Raw genomic sequence first — 19,174 nt, forward strand, 5'->3', positions numbered from 1 at the left:
CCTCTGGTGGAAAGGAGAAAGGGGCATTTCTTGCTTTTTGCTAGCCTACTTCAGAAGAGTTTATTTCCTTTGTTAATGATGCTTCTGGAATGAAACGCTCCACCTTCCCCCCTCCATTCTCCTCCTTCTCACAACCTTTTCTGTCTCTAAAGTTGTCAACTTGGAAAATACATATATTCAGTATGATCTGACCTAGACTGATCTTGGACATCAGTTTTTCTAATTTTTGTAGATATCAGCATCTTAAAGGAAAGTGTCTAAGATACAAATGTGAAGCACAAACAACAGAAGGAGACTTTGATGACAAACCCTTGAAATATAAACAAACTTTTTTTTAAAAAACATTACCATGTGCTAAGTAGCACAACTGTTATTGTTTTCTTTGTCCCTACAACTCTCCAGTGTAACTGTGGCCTTGCTGGAAGTTCTTTATCTTAATATTTCCATCGCTGCTTCCCCGCCCTTTTTTATCCATTTTATGGCTTGCTGAAAAAAAGCCTGCTATTCAATGAACAATGTTGACACCAAATACTGGTCCAACAGGAACACAAAAGAAATGCTTTAATAAGTTTGTGCCAGCTCGAGATAATGCAATATACTCACAAAAAAGGGAACATATTTAATATAAATCTTCCTTCAGGACAGTTCAACTGTTTCTCAAATATATGTATATAATGTGGTCTCTCTGAAGCTGCTTCAATGTGCTGCCTGGATTATCATTCTTACAAATTTAAGAATAGGTAAAGTAGTACAAAAATGAGCTGATGTAGAAACCACTACCTATTTTGTAGATTTGCCACTGTACAGCTGTTATCTCCTCAATGGTGGAGGCTTTAATCAAAACCAACCTCTTGTGCAACCAACCAGTTCCAAACTATACATGTAAGTATTGAAAACAATTATGGAGAAGCTAATGACTACTGAACAATTTAGTTAAAAAATGAAAGGGCCTCTATACAGATTGAGAACTTTGAAGTAACATATGGTGAAGGTTTTCAAAATTACTATGTAAATGAAAGTTAAACTAAACCTAGTCTGGAACTAAAGATGGTTTTAAAGCCTTTCTGAACTGAGACTTGCTTAAGGCAATTTGGGTGAACATACACAAAAGGTTAGGCTGTTTCCAAGCTCTGCTTCATCTGGTTTTGTTGATAACAGACCTAACAAGGAACAGAATATTTGTAATTCAGAATGAAAAAAAAAAATACTGTTTGCAAAATATATTTAAAAGCTTTTGGCCAAGTGCTTAGTGTGAGTTAGAATGATCTCACCCAACTTTGAGCGTGTTAGTAAGTATTTGTTTGCTACATGATTTCTGAGAGGATTGTCTTGGGCTTTTCTTGAGCTAATTAAATAGTGTGAAGTATTACCAAAACTTTTAATATGTAGATAATGATAATAGTTAAAAGAAAATCAAGGAAACCACCTACTTTATTGTAATTAATACAGCTCATTTGCCTTCAGAGATGCAACTGCTCCTGTCAGTTAAGAATCTTATCCGGTGACCCAGGGCTCCACTGTTTGGAGTTTAAAAATACTAGAGACAGACTTTTTCTCAGCACCACAGGATATCCAACACAATAAAGACTTTGGATATTCTTCTTAATGATCTATTTCAGTATCTACCTATTACTGTCTATTATACAAAAAGCCCTCCAAAAAACATAAACTGAACATGTACATACTTCATGAGAAAAAGAAGTAGCTGGAAACTCTGTTGTGACATGACAAGTATCTGAAGTGGGCCTATAGGGATGCTGGGGAGGGACTCTTCATTAGGGACTGTAGTGATAGGACAAGGGGTAATGGGGTAAAACTTAAACAGGGGAAGTTTAGATTGGATATAAGGAGGAAATTCTTTCCTGTTAGGGTGGTGAGGCACTGGAATGGGTTGCCCAGGGAGGTTGTGAATGCTCCATCCCTGGCAGTGTTCAAGGCCAGGTTGGACGAGGCCTTGGGTGATATGGTTGAGTGTGAGCTGTCCCTGCCCATGGCAGGGGGGTTGGAACTTGAGGATCTTAAGGTCCTTTCCAACCCTAACTGTTCTATGATTCTATGACAAGACCTCACATCACTCAGACTCAAACTAAACCTCAAACTTGACTTTTCTTAGAAGCTTATAAAACACATATGTAAATTGCTTCACTATCAATATTCCAGTAAGAAAAAACATCCTACAGCATGTTCCACAGGCATGTTAATACCATAGCTATGTAAATACGAGAAACTTCAATAGCTGAAAAATAAAGAAGAAACCTACGTTCATCATTTACTGAGCAAGCGCAAAGTAATAGAACCTACAGGATCTTTTTATTGTGGATTATCTTCAACATTTTGAATATTCTTAAGCAGTTACTATCATGTGCCCCTTTCTTAAGGCTTTTAAACAAGCATATGATTTTTATGATCCCGCTAGGTGTGATGACTGCCGACACAGAAGTGCATTTGCCAGAAAGAAGTGAAAGAGAAGAGTGTGCAGATCAGTCTGAGGCTGACATCACATACATTGATAATTAGATTTTATTCTCATCTCTTCAGATTAAGCCTTTTGTCCTACTCTATTTAGCAGTAAAATCCTAATCTCATGAAAGCCTAAGGCTCGGCTTTCAAAGCCTTTACAGCAATCCACTGTCAGAGGGCTTCTTGGTCCTCCTCCTCCAGTTGCTTGAGCTTTCTTCCCTCCTGATTCTATATTGCTCAGTCCAAAACTCCATTCCACAGATCACACAAAAAACTTTCTCCTCCAGCATGACTCTACCATCTTATTTTCTATATATGACCAGCTTTCTATTCTCCAAACACCTCACCCTCAATCCATCGTCATCATTGCTCATTTCCACACATCTCCCTTTGGAAGGGTGATCATTTACACACTAAAAAGCAAGCCACTTCCTTGGCCAAGAAAGCAAGCTTGTATTTGAGTTGCTTAGAAAGGAAATCAAGTAATAGTTTCCACAGGAAAGGGCCTGGGACATTGAACCATTACAATTCATACAGTTCCTGTAGTTCTTACAACCCTTGAACGATTGCACTCACCACCTTCTCTTCCCATGCTGGCTTCTGCGAGATACTTCTTTGCTAGTATTCCTTATTGAGGCCTCCTGCCTCATCTCCAGAAACTGGAATCTCATCACACAGTCCTCAAGTGTGCCATGGCTTGCAATCACTTTCCAAACACAAAGCAGGTGACCCTCCCGCAGGCTGACCCCAGCCTCTGCTGCTTGCTGTTCTGTTCCAATGTCAGATCTAGCTGCTGTCAGCTTGGTGCTGCTAAAGGCCTTTCCCTTTACATGTCATACCACATGGAACACTGCATCTGCAGCTAAACCATTTTCTGATTTCACTTTAATTTTCTCTCTCAAAGATGAGGGCGGAAAAAAAAATGACTTGGGAGTCTTTAAAGCAGCAATATGTAGCAAGAATTTTCCTACAGACTATGAATTTGGGCTGTGTCATTTTTTTCATTACTTAAACTGGCATGTACAGCTTCAACATAAAAAAAGATAGCTGTCTTTAATAGAATTTTGTATGAAAAGATACACCAATAAAATGAATGTCATTACTGTCCTTTAAAAGGAAATTTCTTTGGAATAATATCAACAACATCAGAAGTGGTAAGCATTGGGTTGTGGTTTTTCTTACACTGATAAGCTTCAACTGAACTGCATTTCATCATGCGTGTAACACTGCTTCTATGCAACATGAATGTAGCTTGTGCAAAAGCTTTCTCTATTACCAGAGGTTGGGGAAGATCTCAGATCTGATAAAATACCTTTCCAGCATAAATCCTTTATTAATAGGTAATAGTCTTGTTACAATGTCATCATAAAACAGGCATTTGTCTGGTTTATTCAGCTGTGCCGTAGACCTCAGTGACGCCATTAACAGTGACAAAATCTTGGTATTGTCCTACCTGTTCTTCACCCCAGGCAAGCATTAGTCATAAACCCAGTAAGTTTGTACTGGGCTGTTTTGTTAGGAAATAACACCTATCTTGCAACCAGCATGCCCTGCTCTTGGCAGCAGCTTCCATTCTGAAACAACTACTATTTTAATTGTCATCAGCCACATTAATTATCCACTAAAAATCAAAATCCGTTTGGAATTGCTGCTATGTCCCACGCACATGCACTGTAACAACTGATGTATTTAGCAATGATCCATTAATGAACATGCATCAAACTGTATACTCATGAGAAAATACATTCTGCTTTTAAAATTAAAAGGCAAATTTCAGAAGATGGAACAATATTACTTATTTTGCATTGTTTTCTGCTTGTGCTGGCAAATGATGCATCTGTTCAAACACAAAGATGTAAATCACTTGGGCCTACCAGTCAACTATTGGTAAGATGATGACACCTCCCCCCCCCCCCCCGAAGTAACTTCTTCAAAGATCCTTCACAGTTTAAGCAAGCAGTTTAACAAGGAGATCACAAATTCTAAAGAAGTACTCTTTCACTACACAACTTTGGGTTTGGTTAATTCAGAATACTGGCAAAAAAAATGTCAGTCCAAACTGACCTGAACTAATTTGAGTTTCAAATCATACAGCCTTTGGGGGAGTTTAATCTTTCAACCTTATTTATAAAATTTATTAACATTTTGTTTGAAAAACTACTATATTTGACATTCATTACAATGTGACTCATTGTATAAGGTGACTCATCCTATGAGGTGATTCACTATATATTGTCAAATGATTGAAAATATTAAAAAAGTCAATTTTGGAATTTAAACTAAGACTTAAGGGCGAAGTTACAAGATGTTACATTACTGTAACATTCTAGATTTTCAAGAGAATTCTAAAATCAAATAAACTGAGTATTTGTTAAAACTCCTATAGCTGTGTTAATCAGCATGGCTCAAAGAGATGACAATCCAGTTACCACTGAAAATTTACTGAATCCCAAAGAATAAAAGAGTATTTGGTTCTGGTATAAATACCTCATTCCCACCAAATGAACACACATTATCAGTGTGGAAGCAGTGCCATCTGGAAAGGACATACAAACCTGCAGGCTAAGAATCATGGCATCATACCATGATCATCATCAAGGGGAAAAGCTGCTGCCCAACCTCACAACTGAAGCTACTGCAAATTCTGACCTACACTCAACATAGGGAGACTTTGCTGAAGCCATCCTGAGCATGTCTTCAGCAGGGTGTATCCAGCTGTACTTCTCCAAAGGAAACATTGTGGTTTTTTAAATCTTTATCATTTAACACTAAATAAGGTAAATATTAAACCCCCCAAAAAACTGGGTTTGCCAGTTCCCACCAGTCCCTCCAAACTCATGACTGGGTGCTGCTGTGCTTTCACTCTCAATGGCAATGACAGAACAATGTATTGAAGGGGGAGAAAAACAAATAACAGAAACAAAGGTTAAAAGCTTGTAAAGGTGTTCCTCCCTGGGACGGGGACACAATAAAGCACATCCAGTGGAAGACTACGTTTTTATTTTCATTGTTTAAAAATCTCTGTATCACGAACTCATTGTCATTGTTCCAGGATTTGGGAACCGCTCTGAATGTGGGTGTTAGTAGGAAGCCTTTCAGCTAACACACCTTTCTTTGGCTACTTCAGTTCCAGCACAATCCCCAGGGAGCTGCTCAAGCAAACAAAGCACACCTTATTCGCTCCTGCAACTATCCTGTGCCCACAGACTTCTCATGAACATGAAGTCTGAAGAGTTTGTTTTAGGGAGCTTAATTTCTAACAGCATAAAATGTTCTTGGTGGCCACAATGCAAACTGTTGGACAAAAAGCTATTATGTGGTTTCCAGACCAGAAAAAAAAAAAAGAGAAAAAAAACCCCAGACATATCCAAATACAAGTCCTTGGATGTTTCCAGTGAACTCCATTCTTCAGGACTCTTCCTCCTCCCCTTCATCATCCGCTTTAGGTCGGAAATTTTTCCTATTCTTTTTCTTACTGCAGTGGAATCCAACTGTTCCCACCCATGGCTCTTCACCTGCACCACTAAACTTTGCACTAAGATTACCTTCTGCATTCAGGTCCCCTGCCATCATGAACTCCTCCTCCTCTGTTGCCTTACCACTTCCACTATCTATGTGTCCCAGCTCTACCTTATCTTCTTCCCTCAAATCAGTCTTCCTAAGAGATTTTCCTTTCATATCCATTTTCACGTATTTCTTATAATCTTCCCCTGCTGATGATGTTTTCTTTTCCACACCCCTTTTTGCTGGTTTGGAGAAGACAATCCTCCCAGCTCCACAGCTGGAAGGGTCCTGGTTGAAGTATGGGGTGTAGCTATCTTGGGTAGCTGAGCTTTGTTCCTTCCCTCTTTTCTTCAGATCCTCTAGAAATTCCATGGCCACTGCCCTGTTAGTCTTGTCACTAGACTCTGAAACTCCATCTAGGCTGTATTTGGTCCAGCGCTCTGGGTGTGCCACATAGTCAGGCACTGCAGGAGAGGTTTTGGGAGCCTGCACTGCTTTGACTTGCTTTCCCAGGCTCTCTAGAACCATGCTACCTGCAGCTGTAGTTGGAGACAATGGACGTTTAAACCTCCCATCAACAACATTATCTTCAGGCATTGAGGGCACAGACAACTTGGCTGCCTCCTCCAGGCAATCAAAAATGCTCTGGCTACGGAGGGAGAACGTAGAACTCATGCCCCTCAGATGGAATGGCTGGACAGGAGATCTGTGACTGCTGTTTGAAGAGTCAGCTGATCTGTAATCCCCATCATCTACAGACGGCTCCTCAGGAGATACTGTATCAACTTCTGCTTCATCTGCTAACCCCAAATCATCGGAATCAGAATCACTGAGGGACACTGTGTCTGAGGGTACAGCTCCTTCGTGGTCTTTGGCCCCACCAGCCGCTATCCCCAGAAAGGGTTCACCTGCATCTTGATCTCCCATCTTCAAGCCGCCACTCCACTGAGGTCTTTGATGTAGGCCCAGGAACAGTTGCAAATACGGGTTTCAAAATGACCAGCGAGTTCAGTGCCTAGAATACAAAGAACCATAAGAATTCAACCGTGAAATGAGAACCAAGTATGAGACTATCAATTTGTGCTATGCAAAACAATTACTACTGCAATACAACAGGCAGCTGCACTTCAGGGACTCCTAGGCAATTTCCTTCAAATAAAAGCATTATTTAAAGAATTGATGCACATTAAGAGTTACACAATACTCAATACAAGAATTTGAAGTAATTAAAAACAGCGCTGCCCACCAAATTTCATTAAAGGTTACAGCAGGTCCAATTACTAAAAGATGAGCATAAAGATGAGCAAATCCAAATACCCCATAACTGTCTTATATATCTTCCAAGAGACAGGAATGACCTCTACAAATTATACCCTGCTTTAATCATACTGTATAAATCCATAAAACATATCCTAATCTCTCACATTTTTTGGCCATTGTGATCATTTATTGCATTAGCCACTGCACCTCCTCTCTCAGTAATCATTACATTCTGCCTGTTATAAAGGACACTATCACTTGTCAAGGTCAGTGGTACAGAAGCCACAATATACCAGGGCTAAAGTTTCAAGACTGCTGTAAAGTGACATAAAGTACAAGCTCCACTTCTTCCTTAGGTCTGAACTCTCATGTTATTATGAGATTCTTGGAACCAGAAAATGAGCCAGGTCCAGAAATCAATCCCACTAGATTAAGACAAATAATCACACATGCCATGCTTGGGCATGGAAACAAGGGGAAGGTGCAACCAAAGGTTTGCAAAAGCTGGCCCTTCAGTCAGCAAAAATACAGTGTGATTTAAAGTCTGACTCAAGTAGCGGTTGGAATACTGATTCATTCTGCCACCTGCTTGAAGGGAAGCTTGCAGAACAGAGGCATTGATAATCACACTACCACTGGCCAGGCAATCAGTGTTGGCAAACATACACTTCAGCTCAACTCACAAAAACGTGAGTTACAGAAACAGACCTAATATATTATTAGAATAAGCTCAACTACCTAATTATAGGTTCTTCTGAAAAGATGCAGTAAACAGACATGGCAAGTCTGTTAGTCACTCACTTTCTCTTGAGACTGAGTCAGCTTCCCCTCCTGAGGGTCAGTTAAAGCCACCAAAGATCTCAGCACTTCCACCCTAGAAAACAAACATTTCCATCAAGATACTGGAAATGTAGTTTTAAAATGAGTTTTAAAAATAATTCCTTCCCCCTGAGTCATCAAAAGCTGCAGAACTCAGTTCTAAATCTGACACAAACTCATGCTGGTATAAAAATCTGTAGATATTCCTGGATTTTTGGCAAAACAACAACACACAGCCTAATAAGGCAGCACCACTATATTTACTCAACCTCCACATTCACACTGCCAACCTTATTCTGTAGAACAGAAGAGAGGTTTTAAAAAACAAAAATTGTAATTTGCATGTACAGTAAACCACTACAAAATGTACAGTATTAAATGCAGCTACAAAAATGTATAAATAATAGTGATGCATCGCATGTATTAAGTACTTTTAAGTACTAACACCGTGGCTACCACAGAGTTCTGTTTTCAAAGAAAGGTTGTATTCACAGTTAGGGTCAGAGGCATTAAACACAGAGAAACTTCTGAAGAATTCAACAGACCAAATGCTGTGTTCCGTGACAAAAGGGATGTGATGACTGCTTTGGAAAACCCTGCCTTCAGTGTAACCCCTAAATAGGATCTAATAATCTGATTAGTTCCTTTGTTTAGTTTTGTAACACATGAAAAATAATGATTAGTACTCAAAAGAGACATCGAAGCACAAAATTGGCTAAAATAGCCACTGCAGATGGCAATAGAAGTGTTCATCACATGCTCCTGGTTATTTCTTGGCTGAGGACAGCTGGACAGAAACAACAAAACTGTTCCTAAGGAGGCATGTGAGCCTTGAACGTGTTAGCAGCCAAACATACCGGCTCTTACAGCACACCAGACAGACTCACAAGTTTGTTATGGTGAAGTAATCACAGCACAACTCAGGCAGGACAGCATCTCTCTGGATAAGAGGGTCCCCACCAAACTCTTCCATCCTGGTCTTACTCAAACAGTCTCTATGTGTCTTTGTGCAATCTGTGAGGAAAAGAGAGACCCTTGTCACTCCAAGCCACGGCCACGAGTCTGCTCTGACTGCAGAGGCAGCGCTGCAGCAAAGCCTGCCACCAGCCCCGCATCGACAACAGCACGGACCTTCGGGACGGTGCTGGCACAGGCCGCCACAACGAGGAAGTAGGCAGCAGTCCCAGGCCCTGGCTCACACCTCCAGCAGGCAAAGGAAAACGACAGAGCCCGGGACCTAGCCCAGCGGCACAGGTGCAGCCCACAGCCCGGCTCCCTTCCCCGGGCCGCGATCCAGTCCTCTCTGCACGCCAGGGCTGACACAGCCCCCACACCTTTCTCCTCACGACACCGGGGCGCCTGCAGCCCCGCGCTCCCGCTCAGCGCTGCGCAAGGAGGCCGCCAACCCGCCGCCACCCGCAAACACACACCCAGAACCGGCGGCGATGTGCCCCATACCCGGACGCAACGCGGCCCGAAGCCTCCTTACAGCGCCAGCCCGCCTTTCCCGCCGCTCCCCACACGTCCGCCCACGGCAGCGGGGCACGCTGGAACACTGAGTCCCTACCAGCCGCCACAGGACTTCTCGTGTGCGCCGAGAAGACTATAACTCTCAGCATGCAAAGCGTCCCGGAAGGAGGGGACAGGAGGCAGAGGCCGCTTCCCGCAGCGTGTCTCTCCTTTGCGTCCTGGAAGCGGTAGTCGCCCGCCTCTACCCCAGCGGGGGACATTTTGAGAGCCGGGCGTGGGTAAAACATGAAAACGGGGCTGAGCGCTCTGCTCCGCCACCGTGGTGGTGGACTACAGCTCCCAAGGCGTACCGCGCCGGCCGCCATTTTGCAGCCCGTGAGGAGAGGGGGGCGCTGCCGCTTGCGCAGGGACGCGTTTGGGGCCTCACCGGAGCACTCCGGAGAGCCTGGGGTGTTGGGTCCGCTGCTGCGGTGGCTGAGGCCCGAACGCTGCGGGGTGGGCTCGGCAGCCCTCCCTGAGCGGTCTGGAAAGAAACATGTCAAGCAGAGCGTTTTTCTCATCAGGAAAGCAGGGTTTGGCCACAATGAAAATTTCAGGGGAAGTGTCTGGTTTTATTGTTGGGTTGTTTTTTTCATTTTTAATGTATTTATTTTCTAACCAGAAAACCCCAAGTCACTTGGGGCATAAAACCATAAAACCCATCAATTTAAAAAAAAAAAAGTTTCCATTTCCTATCCCACAAGCACATTTTTTGTGCATGTGTCAAGAAGTGGAATCATGGCTGAAAATGTTTTATTGGTGTTGGCCAGTGATGCCTGATGCTGATTTATTTTTTTTTTCTTGTTTCACAGAAAGTTCACATTTTCAATGGAAATACATTTCCCAAGCGGTTGCAGTATTTAGCATGTGTTAAAAAGATCAGGCTTGCAGTGCCTGCGAACTGTGCCAGGACGTGGCCCTGCACCTTGCAGGACTCATCTCCACCCTTTCCCTGGCTGCTGCTCTCTTAACTGCTTTGCCTGACCCTGTGGCTTCATCATTAAGTTAGTTCCTGTAAAGGCTGTGAGCCTGTAATGTCATACCTTCAGGTCACTCCATTCTGATGGATTTTCTATAGGCCATTTGCAAAGCTCATCTATGCTGTCATTCTGCAACAAAAGAAATTGCCTTGTAGTCTTGCTTTGATTCTAGTGGCACTAATTTCCCCTCATGGCATCCCAGCCCTGCAACACTGGTTGCTTTGCTGGTGTGTGTTCTAGAGGTAATGCTGTGGCTGTGGCCAAGGAGACTTCACTGGATCCCTTCAAGTGGGGCCTCACTGTGACTCACCCATAATATAAACTGTAGCCACTTCACTTGCATTGAAAGTCTTTAAATACATACTTTTGCCTGCTGGACTGTTGCTAACTACCGTAATTTATGAGGGCTGTGTTTGGAATACATTTGGCAGCAATGATGAAGTTAGCATACAATGTCTTCTGTCTAGCTGGAGTCATGCTCTAGTTTTAAAACAGCAGCTCGAGAGGTGTTTCCCCATTTGGTGATCCTATTTTTTTTAATGTATACACATATGGTAGTATGGTTACAGGCATACAAGCGCGTTCCCAGCTGGAGGGAGGAAGAAGGGAAAACACAAGTCTTCTGGTAGGCGAGCAGGAATGGATAGGAGGAGGGTGGTAAACAGACAAAGGGAGCCAAGAGTAACCTATGGGTGAAGCCTGCTGGTGCTGCATAGCACTGTCTGGGGTGTCAGTCACACACAGGAGTGAGCCTCTGAGCAGGCAAGAAAAGGATGTGAACTGTGGCATGTCACTGTTTTTGTGAGGCTAGAGTCAAACGGGGTACACCATAGACTGGTGCAAACAGTGGTGCTCTTCCGTTTAGAAACCTGGTTCAGTGCTAGATTAGGGGCTAGAGGGGCAGAATTGGGCAACATCACGTCCACTGTCTCCATCATCTGTGGATGCGGGTGCCTTCAGAGACAAGCCCCATTCCTCTGTTTCCAGAGGCTACAAGTTCCTGTCTTTTGTCTGGATGCTGTGTATATTGATGATTAAGGTCACCTTTGGAAGCTGACTGTACCCTTTTTCCTGCCTTTTTGCAGAAAATTTACTATCACACACTGCAGAGAACTGGGGGTGAGCTGCTTTTTCTCTGGTGGCTGAGGACAAGACAGTCTGCAGCAGTCGATATGCTTATGTGTTGGGATTTTTGCTATTGCTTGGCGGCAGCTGAAATAAAAATAATGAGTCAGACTGAAAACGAACAGATGGTGAAGCGTTTTCCCCTCGCCGGCATGAACTAAGGTGGCTTGACAAGGGATAGGGGCTGGATCGGAGCTGCAGCGCAGGACATGATCCAAGCGAGTGGGCTGCATCTGGTGCGTGGGCTCTGAGGGTCCAGCTCCTTCACAGAGATGGCCCCATGTGTCTGAAGGAAGCCAGTGCGTCCCTGCATGCAGGAGCAGTGTGTACAGATACATACCAGTATCAGCCCTGGTACTGGGAACCTCATGCTCCGTCCTTGCAAATAAATCTGTCATTTGGTCCCCATCTGGTAAGTATTTCCGCTGCTCTTTGCTCAGAGCCTGGGGTAGGCGCCTGGCTCCTCTCCTCACAGCTATAGGGAAAGTGGCAGGCCATTCCTAGCAGTCGCCCAGATCCTGCAAGCCAGACAGAGCGTTTAGATGCATTTTCACCATCTCCTATGTCCACAAGGACTGTGGAAGTTAATCTGGTATTGCCACATGCAGCTGGTGCTCGGACTCCTGAGGAGAAATGGGGAGGGGAAGGAGTATTTTCCTGTAGGCAAAAAGCAAAAGGCACAGTAGTCCCCACCACATCCTTCTCTGCTGGGAAATCGTTTGCAGGAAGGAAAGCCTACAGATGGCCTTGAAATCCCCCATAGGGTGCGTTTCCAGGATCGAGTGCTCGACACTGCCTCTTCTACACCAAGCTTTGCTTACCCTTGTGCTTGCATTTGCTTCTGGCTAACCTGCAAGCAGGTTTGATTTATTCCAGTGCTGTTCATGTTGGTGCTTTCTCCCACTAAGATAACTACATAAAATTGGTTCCTGTGGAGCAAGTTTTAATGTGGACAGGCTATAAAGGTTTTTATCAGCTTGATTCTTCACAATAACAATGTTGTGGCTGATCTGGAGAGGATCTGCAGGGAGAGCCTACAACCCTTTTTCTGCTAGACACATTGCCTATGTGGGAGGGGAACTGAAGTCAAGAGCAAAATTAATACTCTCTGCAATTACTGAAATTTTACAAAGAGACAAAACCAGTTGGGGGTCTCTGTTAATTTTGATTTAGCTACAGAGTATTTGTACTAAAAAAAAACCCCAACCTTCTCCTAATTCTGGTTTCTTTTTTTTTCTCTTTCCTACCACTGGCCCCAGCATGCCTCATTCTAGTAACAGTAGTGAAGGGCTCAAAGAGGTCCTTAGAACCAGCTGAGGGCCTTGAAATTAACATAAAGCAAAAACCCCCAAACCACAAAACCCTAGAACTCCCTAGTCCTCTTGTTAGAACATGATCTGTAGGAGTTTGTTAACCAACACAGCTTTGTAGCCAACACAGGGTTTTGGATTTACCACCACTAACCCTTGCTCGAAGAAATCTTAGCAGTTTCCTCACAGCCGGCAGGGAGGGATTGTGTGCACACCGTCTCCCCTGGCCTAACACCAACACCTCTTTGGTACTTAGCAAAGCTGTGTTCCAATATGATGGAATGCCCTAGCAGAGCAGGGCCAAGAAACATGTTTTTTTTTTAAGAAAAGGTGTGATTAATTAGAAATGTTACTTGCAACCACTGGCACTGGGTCATTAAAACTCAGGGAGAAATGCCAGGCAGTCCACACTAGTACACCTGGCTGTAAAGTTTGTGTACCCTATAGTGTATCTGCAAGTGTGAAAACATCATGGGTTTCAGTTATGCAGCAGTCTCAGCACTGGGAGTTGTTTTCTGTTTGCTCCAAGTCCCTAAGCTCTGAAGCAAAAGCATCGAGCTGCCCGTGCTTCAGACAAGCTGCCAGAAGCTGCCTCAAGAGCTCGCACTAGAACAGCACTTCTGTGCCCTCCTGCTTTGGTTATGCCCAGTGCAAGGTAACTTGATGCTCCCAGGCTGGGAGTCAGACAACAATACACAGCCTCTAGTTCAACTGCACAGCATGGTACAGCTGGGATTTGGGGGTTCTAGCCTGTGGCTTTATTCACTTAATCATGACTTGGTCAGGTAGTTTATTAGTTCACTCTGTGCTCTGGCACCCACTGATGGCAGATGTTCTTTCACTGGGCCATATTTCCACTCTTGCCTCCTGAATCTTCTCTGGTGCAGCCAGTTTCAGCCCTGCCAGCAAATGAAGTTGTTAAAACACTCACTTTTTTTTTTTTTTTTTCTCAGAACAGTCTCCTCTGTTGTCAGCAGCTTGCTCTGGAGCTGAAACTCCCTCCTTTCTCTTGACAGGAAGGGCCACGCTGCCATGCCCAGCAAGGGAAATAGCAGGTCAGAGCACATCCTTCATCAGAGCCAGGCAAGGGTAGCTGGCAGGCACAGGGAGAGTGCTTTCCTCACAGAAACCTGCACCATAATCAGTGCTTGCTGAGAGCTGGCTGGGGTTTTTTCCCTCCTGTGGGAACACTGCAAATCTTGGTTAGAGCGTAGACAGCCTCTTACTAGGGAAGGGACATAACCAGTTGATACATATTGGTCACAGTTGTCTTCCTAGGAAACAATCAGGCACGTTGCTACTTACAACACAAACAGCCCAGAAGCAGCGTAAGAAACAGAGCTCACAAGCAAAAAATAACCTCCAAAACTTCTAATTAGAAACAGTCTAGAGGTTGTATTTTTTTTCCAAGAAACAGTTTGGGAGTGGGGAGGAAAATAATTCTGTTGGAAAAAAATCCCAACTTACGTCTAGTTTACAAAAATTCATGCTTGGGTTGTTTTTTTTTTTTTTTGTTTTTGGTGAAAATTCTTGTTTCAAAAAAAAAAAAAGAAAGTATTCCTAGGAATCAGAAGTCCACAGTAAGGTCTCCAGTGAGTTTCCAAGTCTTTCAGACCTTTGGAGAAGAATATTTAAGGGAAGTTTCAGCCAGTGTTGTCAGTGCAATATGAGAACAAGTAGGCTGCAAGCATTCCACCCACCCCTTCCCCTCACAGTGGTTTATCCATGTGGCCTCACATGCTCCTACACAGCAGGACTGCTGTTTTCCAAGAATAACCCATGTCTTCACTTAACAGTCTCTTAAAGGGGCCTGGTTTGCCCAGTCCTCTCCCAGCATCTCAGCTCAAGCATCATGTACAGCTCATCTGTTCCTAGTACGCCACTGTTAATATTCAGACCTGAAGTTCAAACAGAGGAGACTGCATTCAGCCAGGGAAGCTTAAGATCCCAGCTATGCTTCCAGGCAGAGGTTCCAAGGCACACGCCTTGGATGCCAAATACATGCTGTGCTTTGCCTGTTCGTTTCCACGGTTGTTTCTCCCCCTGTTGAACACCATCCCAAGCCCGACAGTGACTCATATCAACTTAATTCTAGCTCCAGAGGCAGGAATAATTTATCCCCATCTGGAGCAACAACAGAACACCACAATCCAAATGTTTTAAGGCATGAAGGAAAGAGAATCACATTCACAGGAAATCACCTAGAAGGGTCAGCTAAGGACTGCATTGCCTGTAGCCCAAATTTTGCACGAATACAAGAAAGAGACAAGCCTGTTCCTCTGGGAGACATGACACAAATCTGTGTGTGATGGAAAGAAACAAGATCTGACAACACATCATTAAAAATCCAGTAACAAGGGGTTTGCTTTGTTTCTTTTTTTATTGTTTTTAAATACAACTTTTTTTCTTTCCAGAAGTCATTATGTCCGACTCCATTAACATTCAGGTAAACAAGTGAAAGAACAACAGATGGGCATGATCTTGTAGCACATGCACAGCTGCTGGGAGCAGCTCTTGCTTTTCTTTGCAGCAGCTGGACATTGCTCTCCCTCCCTCTCCATACCACCATGGGCAATGGCTGGCAGCTGCTGTGGGACACTCCTGCTTCAAACACAGCAAGAAGTCCAAGCCAGGGCAGAGAAAGGCAGGCAGCTGTGGGATCACAGCACTTGGCCTCTCCCCTGGCTCTCAGCCGGGCTTTCCCCTAGTGGTTCAGAGGGATGGGTGGTGGCAGCAATGGTGGCATTACCAAACCATCCATGAAAATCAGACCAGCCCCCAACTGGCTGGCAGCAGAGGGCATTTTGGGCCATTTGGGGTCACTTCAGGAGACCTGGAGTGTGTGCAGTACTGCCACTGCAGCCCTCTTTCAACACAGTCACCCTATTTTTGCAATCCACAGTAACTCCTCCACAGCTGTGCCCTCCCTTCCCTTAAAGGAAGGCACAATTGCAGCAGCCACCGCTGCCAGCAAGCAACCTTTTTGCCTTCCCTCAGCACCATTCTGGATGCATCCCCAGCCTGCTTGCAGGCCCCCCTCACAGAGGCTGGAATAACCCATGCTGTTGAAGCCTGGTTCACAAAGCATCCTGGTGTTAAGGTTAACTGGTTGTAAAACCATAGTGGTTCATCACACAATGCACACTATGAGAAATATTTATTAAATTGATTTTTGTTTCATTTCTTAAAAAAAAAAAAGAAAAAAGAAAAAAAGGCAGAAAGAAGTTAAACACACTGCTTTGTGGCATGCTCCACAGTATGAAAAAATCCCAAGCATTCAGTTAAGCTATCAGCGGCTCTGTTTGACTTTTCGATGTGGTCTTTCAATTCAGACCTGGACAGTTGACTCAACTCTCCCCCATCAGTCTCTCTCCTCCTCCCTGCCTCAGCTCACAGCCATTTTCTCAGCTGTCGCTAGGTCCAGGAGGATGCTTCCCTGGAGAGGGAGGGGTTTGCATTTACAGCCCACAATTTCATCCACAGCTTGTTTTTTAGGAGCATAGAGGGGAGCAGAACAATGCCCCATGTTGCGCACACAAATGTGCAGGTATGCAGGAGAGGGTCTGAAGCAGGGCACGGGTCCTACCTACTGTTTCTTCCCCCTTCACCTCAGCCAGCTTTGGGACTGACCAACTGGCAGGAGAGCCCTGTCTCTTTTGGATCCCGAGTGCTTCCAACAGGGCGAGTCCCCTCAGCCCTTCACAGCTCCCTTTCTAGCTCGATTTAACGCAAGTCCAGCTTCACAGGAGGCCAGACTAGTGGAGACCCAAGTGAGTAGTGTTTTTCTGTGAGGGTTTCTCAGCTACTTCAGTTCTTAAGCATGGTAAGTCCTCTCTGTCCCTCTTCTCACAGGGCTGACCCCTCCTGCTACCGCTGATGACCACTGAACATGATGACCACTCGTAACTCTATGGAAAGCATTACCCTCTCCCTGCAAAACCCCTCTGCCCTTTCCCATGACCTTCCCAGCCACTGGCTGTTCCCCTCCCACAGCACCTTTCCTGCAGCAGCCACAGAGACAGGAGGTGGCCAAGGGAGCTGCCTCTAGAGCTCCCCACAGCGACAAACAGCCTCTGAAATAAGCCTGCAAGCAAACTGAAGTCCAGGTGGAACACTGTCTGAGGTTAACTTCCTGCTATTCTTCCTCCCACAGCTCTCAGACTCCCTCTCTCCAAGTACCACTTTCTCACTACTGCTCCTGCTTGGAACAACCCAGACTCCTAAAGCTACAATGTCCAAGGATACACCTAACCTACACCGAGACCCAGTCCATCTTCAAACAGAGCTCCAGCTACATATGCAGCATCAACTGAATACTGAACAATATAAAAAATACGGTATAAGGAAAGAAAACAAATTGAAATGCTTAATGGCATATTTATATCATTTATCAACACTCAACAAAAAAGGCAGCAAGTTACACATCCATTCTGTATGCTAACAATCCCAATGCACATATATGTAAACACCCATGCTTGGTTGATGCATATACATACAGCCACAGAACAGAGTACATGACCTGAAGGAGCTACACTGGGGAACCGGGAAGGTGTTACCTACTGCAAAACTTGTCTCATTCTTGATGTGCACAGTGTGGACATTCAGGGCAGTGTTGCTTTAAGGCTATTTCTAAGGCTGAATCTTTTTATGTCCAACCCCTCAATCTGAAGTAATGCTAAAGCACTTCCTCCTCTTATCCAGCACAACTTGATATATATATATATATATTTATTTTCACCTATATACTTTTTAAAGGCCCTGTATACTAAAAGGTAGGAAGAGGAAAGGGGGGAGTAGAAGGGGAGGGAAGCCTCCGAATGGATCAGTTTACCCCAGCGCAGGAATTTCCTATCCTGTAGTGGCAAAGGCCATGGCAGCCATATGCAGTGGATAAGATACTCATGTAAAATAATCACAGGTCTCGCTCCCTATCCTGTCTAAAGCTCTTTCTTGCAATGAAGGGGGCGAGTGAAATACTTTCAGAAACAGAAATATTCCTGAAGTGGGGGTGGTGAGCAGTGGTTTCATTTCCTCCCCTTATCTGCTTCAAGGTGGCAGAGAGCTGAGAGATACTATAATTTCTATCTCAAGTGCTTGTATGGCTAAGGAAAAGGCTTTGCTTAAAAATATATATCTATAGAACTATACATATAGATCATCTTTTTAGAGACACTGATTTTATTACATAGCTTCTGGGTTATTCTCCCCCTCTATCTACATGGTAGTGGAGTGGCATACAACAGAAGCCACGTACATCGAATTGGCAATCAAAGCTTACCAGGCTACAAGAAAGTGTTTCACCTGGTACAATCTAAAATCCTCAATTCTCTTGCTTTGATAAGCTTATCTCCTGCCGTTGATGTAAATGGAAGGTCTTAAAAATAAACTGTTTTATTTTCTCCCCAGGTCAGGTTATGACAATTTCCCAGCAATATTACAGTGTGCAACAATACAAGTAAGGAAAACTACACAAGAGAGTGATGCAAAGATGATAGTTTAAACACATATGCATATGGCTGGGAACCCCCAAGCATCATCCTGCAATACATAAATGCAGGATTTCTAAGGTTGAGGACTTCTTTTTTTAAAAAAAAATTTCCTCTTTTATCCAATATCATTTTTATGCAAGAATTAGCCTAACAGCAGAAACTTAGTACACAACCAGACTCTTCCCAAAACATGTTTATAAAATAACACTGAAGAAGGTTAAAAGTGACCCAATTTTTTTTTTATATTTGAAAAACCAGAACTAAAATTCACCCCCAGACACTGACCCTTTAATACAGTGAATCAATGAAAATGAGCCAATTTATAAAGTTACAGCTGAACCAAAAAAAAAAACAAACCAAAACCCAATAAAAAAATCCCAAAAGCCAAAGACATTCCCACTCATCAGAGAGTAAAATTTAAGAATGACTTCTGTTAAGAACTGGCATACTGATGCAAACAGGTTGGAGAGGAACAATACACCTGCATTTACCCTGGAACATGTCGCACCAAGGCGACAGGGGCTATTTGTTCTCCACTCTCCAAGGGAGGTGGGGCAATGCTAGGAAAAGATGAGTACAAATGAACAAAAAAAAGCTAAATTCTGCTTCAGCATCCAATTATGTGTATAAAAAAAGTTGGAATTGAAAAAGAGAGTAAAAATCAAGGCAAAGTTTTCTGATAACAGGCTGCAGCTTTCTCCCCTGTACATCTTCTGCC

The 19,174-nt window shown here is 43.7% G+C and overlaps 3 protein-coding genes and 1 long non-coding RNA gene across 5 annotated transcripts in view; 2 read left to right on the forward strand and 2 right to left on the reverse strand.

Annotated features, from left to right (window-relative positions):
* TRPM5 (transient receptor potential cation channel subfamily M member 5) overlaps positions 1 to 2,545 on the forward strand; it is a 39,789-nt gene extending 37,244 nt beyond the window's left edge. The window contains exons 23-24 of the mRNA XM_061463104.1: positions 792 to 882; positions 2,417 to 2,545. Coding sequence (XP_061319088.1) covers positions 792 to 882; positions 2,417 to 2,517 — 192 coding nt within the window. The 3' untranslated portion in view covers positions 2,518 to 2,545. The remainder of the gene's footprint in view (positions 1 to 791; positions 883 to 2,416) is intronic.
* A 2,843-nt stretch (positions 2,546 to 5,388) lies between these two features.
* TSSC4 (tumor suppressing subtransferable candidate 4) lies at positions 5,389 to 9,486 on the reverse strand. Of its 2 annotated transcripts, XM_061463095.1 has the most exons (4): positions 9,378 to 9,486; positions 8,931 to 9,057; positions 8,026 to 8,098; positions 5,389 to 6,979 (listed from the first exon to the last, which is right to left on the reverse strand). In XM_061463095.1, exon 4 carries the CDS (start codon positions 6,889 to 6,891, stop codon positions 5,869 to 5,871), a length of 1,023 nt encoding a protein of 340 aa, XP_061319079.1. In that variant the 5' UTR covers positions 6,892 to 6,979; positions 8,026 to 8,098; positions 8,931 to 9,057; positions 9,378 to 9,486; the 3' UTR covers positions 5,389 to 5,868. The 2 variants fall into 2 exon arrangements, with proteins under 2 accessions (XP_061319079.1, XP_061319080.1); XM_061463096.1 differs by lacking the exon at positions 8,026 to 8,098.
* Positions 9,487 to 10,061: 575 nt separating this feature from the next.
* On the forward strand, positions 10,062 to 12,065 carry LOC133274751 (uncharacterized). Its single transcript, XR_009745233.1, has 2 exons — positions 10,062 to 10,134; positions 11,618 to 12,065. It is a non-coding gene; the product is annotated as an uncharacterized LOC133274751 (long non-coding RNA).
* A 4,044-nt stretch (positions 12,066 to 16,109) lies between these two features.
* The window catches only part of CD81 (CD81 molecule), a 33,819-nt gene continuing 30,754 nt past the window's right edge, over positions 16,110 to 19,174 (reverse strand). The window contains exon 9 of the mRNA XM_061463075.1: positions 16,110 to 19,016. The gene's annotated coding sequence lies outside the window, so the exon portion shown is untranslated. The remainder of the gene's footprint in view (positions 19,017 to 19,174) is intronic.

The sequence above is a fragment of the Pezoporus flaviventris genome, unplaced genomic scaffold (genome assembly GCF_033815535.1).
Source record: "Pezoporus flaviventris isolate CSIRO_AGI_PZ_B2104156 unplaced genomic scaffold, CSIRO_AGI_Pfla_v1 ptg000036l, whole genome shotgun sequence".
Taxonomy (NCBI): Eukaryota; Metazoa; Chordata; class Aves; order Psittaciformes; family Psittacidae; genus Pezoporus; species Pezoporus flaviventris.